Here is a 9,489-nt window from a genome sequence, read left to right as displayed (position 1 = left end):
AAGAACTACAAGAGATTATATTCTTTGGCTTGACTTAGTTTCTCTCTTAATATCATTTCCATTTCATTTTGATTGAATATAGCTCTTCGTAAAGACTCATTGATCCTTTATAAAATTCATATATTTGATCATCACTTTTGCTATTGTTTATCTTCTGTCTATGTTAAAAGCATTAGTACTTCATGCATAATTTTGTTCCAACGCCTAAACCAAATTGACAACTTGGTGAGAGCTTCTTTATTAAGTTGTTTGAAAGAATAGCTAAGCCGCATTAAGTAGAACGCCTAGTACAACTAGAGATAGATTTACTGGTGTTTCTTGCATTCTAAGTTAGACGTATGCACCCTAGAGATAGGCGTGTGCAACTATCCCATTTCATCCACATTACATCAGTTGTGTGCAACTATCTTTAACCAGCACATCCACCTACTTAAATTCCATTTTCACATGATCCTTCACTTTCCACTCAACTCTTTTGTATTGTCTTGCACAGGCATGGCATGTTAGTGTAAATACTACATCTTTCACGTTTATTTAGAAAAACCTCCTACTACAAGTACAACGCATAATCTGTGTTAGTGAAACTGAATTCCTGTGATCGACCCTGGACTTGCCAGGAACCTAGATTAGATTTATACTTTGGTTTAATCTAAGAAAACTTGAACGTTATTATAAGGAGTTGTATGCCTTCTGTGCATAATACTAACGCCCCAATGCGTTGCTTTCATTTAAACGCATCAAGGCAGAACGCAACACTTAGACTTTATTCTTCCAATCTGTTTTACTTTTTACACTCCTAAAGCATCTCACGATAGCCCGTAGTATGAGAGAGGATTATATTTGAATATGATTTATGTGTATTTTAATTAAATATAAGATAATTAATTAATTAATTCTTAATTAGTTAATATTATTTATTTAGTTACATATCAAATTTGATTTAATATATATTATTAAATAAAAGATAACTCTCATAGGGAATTATCTATCGTGTTAATGGACGGGAGTTATAACTCCTCCTCTAATTAACTCCCTCTCTCTCACTTAATTGAGAATTGGGCACAAAAGTTGGAGATCATGTATCATTTTGAAAAGAACTCTCTGAATACTCACAAAAAAAATCTTTCTCAATCTAAAAAGGTTTTACAGAAATTTTTTTAATGTAAAATTCATCTTTCCTTATCCAAAAGTTAGATCCCATCATCGGATTCTTGCCAGAGAATAGCAAAGTAACACTAGTGGTAGTATTCCTTAGGTTCGTACTTGCTCGAGGAAGAGGTTTGTTATCCATGGAAGTTTTTACGAGACAAGATTACGTTGAAGACGATCTTCAAAAGTAGATTTCTTTCTCCCTATAATAATATGTTTTAAATTGTTTATCCTACACTGTATGTTTTTCTCTATTTTTCTTGATTTTCCAAAATTGAAATCATTGACACCGACGTTTACATGCTTTTCGCATTGAGATTCAATTCCTTCATATCCTCCATTTCGAAGAATGAGGTGGAAGAGGAAGATTGGAATACTTTGAAGACCAAAGCAAACCCAAGACTGAAGTCAACTTTAACACTCTTAAAGATTTGAAGATAATAATTCTATTTGAAGTGCAAGAGATTGAAAAGGATAAGATCTGAAGGCTTTGAAGGCTCCGAAGACTAAAAGTTTTGAAGATTATAATTCACTTGAAGGGTGAAAAATATTGAGGAAGCCGAAGCAAGCTTGAAGGTTGAAATCAACTTCAACTCTTCGCCAGATTTGGAGACATGGAAGACAGGAGTATTTGCTGGGAGGAGTTGAGTCAAGTGTAGTGGAGTTAACTAAATTCTTTGCTTGGTTGAAAGAATTCTTAAACTCATTTTAACTAACACAATTCCACTTCTCGTCTTAAAATTCTCGAAAACTTTTCTGAATTACTGAAAATTTGGAAGATTAAGGGTCTGTTTGATTCGTAATCCGAATTCAGTTTTATATTTTCAGATTAACTGAATTTAGTAAATATGTGTTTGGCAGACAACTCGAATTCTGTTTTTGAAAAATATTATTAGATTCTGTGATCTAAAATGTATAAATTTTGAAAACAACATTTTTACATTTTAATTGTATTATGAATTTGAATTTTCAAATTTAAAATACAGAATTATATTAAATAAAAATAAAAACATTTAGAAATATAGTATGTCATGTTATAAACTCAGTTCAATCTTTTAAAAGTTAAAATAAGTATTGTGTAGTATATTATCAATTATGTTAAATTTTAAATTTAGTCCCTAAGGTTTTGATAAAATTAAAAATTAGTTCATATGATTTCAAAATTTAGAATTTAGTTCCTATGATTTGATAATAACTTCATATAAAGTTCATATGGTAGTCTATACCATAGGTCTATTTGGACTATTTATGAAGCTTTTATCAAATTATAGGTGGTAAATTTTAATAATAAATTATAAAACAAAAATTTTAACTTCTTCCAAATCATTGGGACAAGAATTTTAATTTATCCTATAAATTATACACCATTACAAAATAATAATTATACAATTTTCTTAACATAAAATCATGTTCATAAATAAGTTAATAATTGTTTATTGTCAACTAATATTTAGTGGGTAATTATAGTTAGTTTGCAATTGTTTAAATTAGAATTCAATTTCTTTACCAAATACATATCTGAAAACACCAAATACAACTCTGTTTTTATCTAATTCTTTGTTTTTAGATTCTTTACCAAACATGCCAAACTTTATTCAATATTTGAGAAAAAGAATAAAAACATTATATGTATTGGAGATTGTATTCAATACTCATCTTACTACATATTGAAGTCAATACATTTCAAAGTTTATTCATCGAATCAAATTTTTTTGAAAAATCTAGTCGCACGTATATATCACTAAATCTTAGCAATATTTTTCAAGAGAGAAATTAAATTATTACAAATTATAAAGTATATAATTAAATATTAAATTATTATAAATTAAAATTATAAAGAATTATTACAAATTATAAAGTATATAATTAAANATATTAAATTATTATAAATTAAAATTATAAAGAATTATTACAAATTATAAAGTATATAATTAAATATTAAATTATTATAAATTAAAATTATAAAGGAGTAAATTATTACTTTCTTAAAAGTAACATTTTAATCAAGTTTGAAAATGGGGATAAATGGCAGTTTAAATACTTTAAAATATTATCAGTTTAATAAAGATCTTCAACCTAAGCAATGACCTCATCCCACACCATGATTATGTTATTCAAATATGTTTGAATACGGCCATGATTACTTGTTAGATACTTTTGTTAGCATTGTCACATTTTATAACATTCCTCTAGCAAGGTGGTAAAATTAAGATAAGTGCTATATTGTTTAAAATTAAGTTGTCCGCATTCAATGGAAAAGCTAATCAACTACAAAATATAGCACTTATCTAAATATTAAACAATATAGTTGTTAGTTAATTACAAACAAAGCAGCCGCCGAGCCCATGCCCACGCACTACATTCAAAGCTTTGCTTTATTCAATTTTTTAATGTCATTTGTCGTATGGGAAGGTAAAAATTATTCTCCCAAATCTCGTTTGGTAAAAATTTTATTTTATTTTTTATTTTTAAAAGTTTAATTTATGAACAGGTAAATTTCTTTATTGGTTATCTATTTTTTATCAATAGTTTAAAAAATCAAGTCAAATTTTGAGAACTAAAAAAAATTAGATCCTGTTTGATAACCATTTTGTTTGTTGTTTTTGTTTTTGAAAATTCGACCTATGATATTACTTCCATATCCAAATTTATTTTTTTGTTATCTACTTTTCACTAATGGTTCAAAAAACCAAACCAAATTTTGAGAATCAAAAAAGTTGTTTTTGTTTTTGGAATTTGGCTAAGAATTCAACCATTATATTTAAGAAAGATGCACATCATTGTAAGAAATGCGGATTAAATTAGTTTAATTTTAAAAAACAAAAACAAAAAGTCAAATGATTACTAAACGAAACTGTAGTTTTTAAATTTTTTTTTTATTTTTAGAATTTGGCTAAGAATTTAACATTGTACTTAAAAAAGATGTAAATTATTGTAAGAAATGTGAATGATATAGACTTAATTTTCAAAATAAAATCCTAAAATAAAATAATTACCGAGCGAGACCTCAATTTTGAACTAATCTAGATTTCAAATGATACTTTAGATTTTAATTCTTTCTTTTGAGAGAGAATAATTTTATAATTATCCAATAAATTTTATGCTAATTGAATTATATTAAGACAATTATGTGTTATCTTTTCATACTTTCATCCTCGTTAAGTGATGACGGGTTCAATTCTTTCCTTATTTATTTATGTATTTATGAAAGAAATTATTAATTGCATCATTGTGCAAGTTGCGTTATTTATTTAATAATTAAAAGAGAGAAATGGGCCACCTTTTGGGCTTTCAAATCGATGCAGTTTTGTGGGCCCAGAATCGGTTGGATATCAAGAGAGGGCCCACCAAGCCCAATTTCTCTTCCCCGAAAGCTCCTCGGTTTGCAGTATAAATATTCGTGAAGTTTAATGTTTTGATTTACAGGCATCGAGGTGCTGCATTATGGGAGTGATGGACCCGGTAAGGAGAGGAGCAGAGAGTGGAGGCGGAATTCGAGGATCTTATTGTTACTTCCTCAAACATGGCTACCTTCGTTTTCAATCCCCTTTTATTTTCTAAATTTTGCGAGTTTTTTGCTCCTCCTTCCATTTCTTTCCATCCAAATATGTCTTCAATCCCTATGATTACTTCTTCTGGAATTGGCTTCGCTAAGTTTTCAGGTTCCTCGAACCTCTGTCTTCAACAAATTCCCTCTCCTCATATGCTGAACCGCAGATTTGTGGCGTCCAAATCTGTAACATGTACCATATCTCATGATCTTAATCTCACTTCCTCTAACAAATTATGTACTCGACGCCCTAACTGCGATCTCGATTCGATTGCAATTCCGCTTTATACGTCTGAATTAGTGGCTGATAGGCTTCATCGGCTTGTTTTGGAATTCGAGTCTCTCTTGGAGCCGATTGATCGGGTTAAACGACTATTGCATTACGCAGCGATTCTTGATCCTTCGGATGAATCGATTCGACTACCGGAGAATCGAGTGAGGGGATGCGCGACGCAGGTGTGGTTAGATGTGAAAATTGACGAGTTCGATCGGATGAGATTCAAAGCTGACAGCGATTCAGAGATCGCGAAGGGATATTGTTCTTGTTTGATCTGGATGCTGGAAGGTGCTGAACCGTGGGAGGTTTTGAAGGTGAGGAGCGATGATTTGGAGGCTGTGAATGTTGGATTGCACGGAAAAGCGGCGTCTAGGGTAAATACATGGCAAAATGTGTTGATGAGTATGCAAATGAGAACCAAAACTTTGGTCTCCAAGATTGAAGCAAAGCCGCCATTAGAGCCTTTTACCTTCCGTACTGTTCATCATCGTCTCCATGGATGAATCGAAGCCGGGATTGGAGACTTTAATCTTCACGTGATGTTCATTATCGCCATCATAAAAAATTGAAAAAGCAGCAGAGTAGATCAGTTGATCAATTTTATATCAGAATTGGAAAGGCTTGTTTTCTCACCATACCAACACAACAGGTACCTAAATTTGATTGTAATGTATAATATCTCATCATACCAACACTCAACAGGTATTTTTTTATCGTAACATATAATCATTGTACCTTAGGTTATACCTATAAATACCTTATGATATCATATTTAAGTTGAGTTTGACTAGTTTAAAGTTTTTTCATTCGGTTGGAAGAGTTTTTTCTTTCCTCTTAATATCAAACAACCAACCTGTATACATGGATTTTAAAATAGTATTAATGTTTGATATCAACATCATTCATCAACCGTCAATATTTCGTTGTGTTCTTTCTTATGTTCTCAAGTCCAAGTTTAATTGATGCAACACAAGCTCATCTAGCTAAAAAGTTGAAAAAAAAACATATACGGTTCAAATCACACTTTTTAATATATATATATATATATATATATATATATATATAATTATATTATATATATATTTATTTAAATCGAGTTATACTCCAACAAACTTGAGTTGTGTCACTTAAAATCTCAAACTGTGGATGAATAAGAATCAATGTACAGGCAGTACTTCTAATATTGAAGAGAAAGATCATAAAGGTTAGAATAATCAATAGTCACTTTTAATGGGTGGTTTTTTTCCCTTCATACTTCTATTTAAATCAACTTATTTAAGAGTGAGAGTTTATTTGTTGCATTTGTTTATTGGATACTTTGATAAAATTTTAAGATATAAATTATAATAAATTTATTTATGTGTTTTTGAGTTGATTTAAATTGATCAAAAGATATATATAGTACTTTCAATTAATTATTTATTATTATTATTTTATCAATGCCATGAAATTTTGGATCAGACCCATGGACCAACCAAGGCAGAAGATATTTGAAGACACAAATCTACTTCAAATTTAGATCTTTGAAGACACAAATACTCTTTCAAGACTTCTATTTCAAGCTTCCAAGACTCCTGCTGAAGCTGCACTCCTATAAGGCAGAAGACCTTACAAATACTCTTCTAAGACTTCTACTCCAAGCTTCCAAGACTCCTGAAGCTGCACTCTTATAAGACAGAAGTCTAAGTCTGAAGACACAAATACTCTTCCAAGACTTCTACTTCAAGCTTCCAAGACTTCTACTTCAAGAACGTTCGGTATTTTCCTTTTCCAAGTCAAGCATATTCACCCAACTGAAAGAATCAGAGGATCAAATATTAGAGATCGAACCACATCACATCAAATCAACTTCAACATCAACACCAACTCAAGTTCAACTCCACGAAACACGTTTCTCCAGAAATCTCGTGTGAACAAATTGGCACGCCCGGAGGGACATCTCTACCTCTCATCTCTCTCTCGTCATCCACGTCAAACAAATCTACAAATGGCACCAAAGAAAGTTGCATCCAAAGCTACCATCGCAAGCAACAGTTGCATAAGCTCTGTCATCACGGAGGAAATCTGGAACCAACTGATGGAATATCCTAAAGGCGGGATCGTCATAAAAAAAATCCCTTGTTCGACAACTATGCTTCTGCTACTGATCTATTAGAGAAAAAATCACATATTAATATAGTGTCTGTCATGATGACTGATGTAACGGCTGAGTCGACCATGGCAGAAATGGAGGTAAAGATAAACCTCCTAATGAAGGTTGCAGAGGAGCGAGATCATGAAATCACTGCTTTAAGAGATCAGATACAGGCTCGAGATATTGATGAATCAAGTCAATCCCCAACTACAAAAGCCAATGACAAAGGAAAGACTGTCTTGTAGGAAAGTCAGCCACCATAATCCACCTCTATTGCTTCCCTGTCAATTCAACAACTCCAGGATATGATCACAAACTCCATAAGAGCTCAGTACGAAGGACTGTTGCAAACCTCCTTTATGTACTCCAAGCCATACACTAAGAGAATTGACAACCTGAGAATGCCAGTTGGGTATCAACCTCCAAAGTTTCAGCAGTTCGATGGAAAGGGCAATCCAAAACAACTTATTGCACACTTCATTGAAACCTGTGAAAATGCATGAACTAGAGGAGACCAGCTAGTCAAGCAGTTCGTCCGTAGCTTGAAAGGAAATGCTTTCGATTGGTATACTGATTTGGAGCCAGAAGTGATTGACAGTTGAGAACAATTAGAAAGGGAGTTCCTAAACCGCTTCTACAGTACAAGGCATACTGTTAGCATGATGGAGCTGACAAACACCAAACAGTGGAAGGGAGAGACAGTCATCGATTACATCAACCGATGGAGAGCTTTAAGTCTGGATTACGAAGATAGACTTACTAAATTATCTGTAGTGGAGATGTGCACTCAAGGCATGCACTGGGAGCTTCTCTACATCCTACAAGGGATAAAACCTCGTACGTTTGAGGAGCTGGCAACACGAGCTCATGATATGGAGCTGAGCATTGCCAATAGGGGAACTAAACACCAAACAGTGGAAGGGAGAGACAGTCATTGATTACATCAACCGATGGAGAGCTTTAAGTCTGGATTGCAAAGATAGACTTACTGAATTATCTACAGTGGAGATGTACACTCAAGGCATGCACTGGGAGCTTCTCTACACCCTACAAGGGATAAAACCTTGTACGTTTGAGGAGCTGGCAACACGAGCTCATGATATGGAGCTGAGCATTGCCAATAAGAGAACTAAAGATTTCCTAGTCTCTGAAGGGAGAAAATACAAAATTGATGCCAAGGGCACTGAAAAGATCGTGGGTAGTGCCACAAAAGAATCTATGGTCGTTCATGTGACCCCGCTGAAATTTTCATGTGACCCTGCTGAAATTTTCCTTCAAAGGAAAATAAATAAAATTTGAAAGAAGGCACAATGAGGGCGAGAAGCGTCGTCCAAAGAACGACAAGAGAAGGTTTATCCATTCCCTGACTCTGATGTGGTAGATATGTTGGAGAAACTACTAGAGAAGCAACTTATTCAGCTATCAGAATGCAAGCGGTCGAAACAAGAAGGAAAAATGGATGATCCTAACTACTGCAAGTATCATCGGGTCATTAATCACCCAGTTGAAAGGTGCTTTGTGCTAAAGGAACGAATTATGAAGTTGGCTCGTGAAAAGAAGATCGAGCTAGATTTGGATGAAGTAGCTCAGACAAATCACGCTACCGTAGCGGTGACTTCAAATATTCCAATACTGTCGGTATCCCATGCTCAAAGACAAAGTTCGATCCAGTTTGGAGAATTCGAGCCTATAGTTGTTCGGTTCCAACAAGAGATTCAAACAAAAAATTTCGAAAAGAAAGATGAGCTTGTTGAAGATGACAACGAAGGGTGGATAGTAGTGACTTATCGAAAGAGAGACATACAAACTCCAGCAAAAAAGAGTCGCGTTTCTATCGAAGCTATAAAAGAAGAAACAAGACTCATAAAAAGAGGCAAAAAGATGACACGGAAACCTAAGCCTGCTAAGAAAGAAGATAAAGACTTCCCTCAATTCCGACGGCCGGCAACTTCGACAGAATTTCTTCCAAGAAGCTTTCTCAATAATCATCCAAAGAAAGTATCAAAAGTTATTGCATGTCACACTGTCGGCATAGTAGAAGTTGACAACAATCATGTGACTGCTAAAGAAGTCAAAGACTCTGAAGAAATGAAGCAAAGAACTTCTGTCTTCGATCATATTAAGCCTTCAAGTGCTCGATCTTTAGTCTTTCAAAGATTGAGTATGGCCACGGTAGGAGAAGAAGACCAATGTCCAACGACTACTTTTGCTCGAACTTCAGCCTTCAAAAGGCTAAGTATATCCACATCAAAGAAAGATCAACCTCCAGTATCTACTTTTGATCGTCTCAAGACAACAAGCGATCAACGTAAAGGAAGGATGAAAATCTTGAAGCCAACGTCATTCCATGAAGAAAACAACGACGAAAAGATTCACAGT

At 33.5% G+C, this 9,489-nt stretch overlaps 1 protein-coding gene across 1 annotated transcript; it reads left to right on the top strand.

Annotated features, from left to right (window-relative positions):
• Positions 1-4,588: 4,588 nt before the first annotated feature.
• On the top strand, positions 4,589-6,712 carry LOC120076540 (sufE-like protein 2, chloroplastic). The gene is made up of 2 exons (XM_039030400.1): positions 4,589-5,625; positions 6,438-6,712. Exon 1 carries the CDS (start codon positions 4,673-4,675, stop codon positions 5,477-5,479), a length of 807 nt encoding a protein of 268 aa, XP_038886328.1. The 5' UTR covers positions 4,589-4,672; the 3' UTR covers positions 5,480-5,625; positions 6,438-6,712.
• The last annotated feature ends 2,777 nt before the right edge of the window (positions 6,713-9,489 follow it).

The sequence above is a fragment of the Benincasa hispida genome, chromosome 4 (genome assembly GCF_009727055.1).
Source record: "Benincasa hispida cultivar B227 chromosome 4, ASM972705v1, whole genome shotgun sequence".
Taxonomy (NCBI): domain Eukaryota; kingdom Viridiplantae; phylum Streptophyta; class Magnoliopsida; order Cucurbitales; family Cucurbitaceae; genus Benincasa; species Benincasa hispida.
Note: the sequence above shows the minus strand (reverse complement) of the source record. Positions and strands in the feature narration are given on the sequence as shown.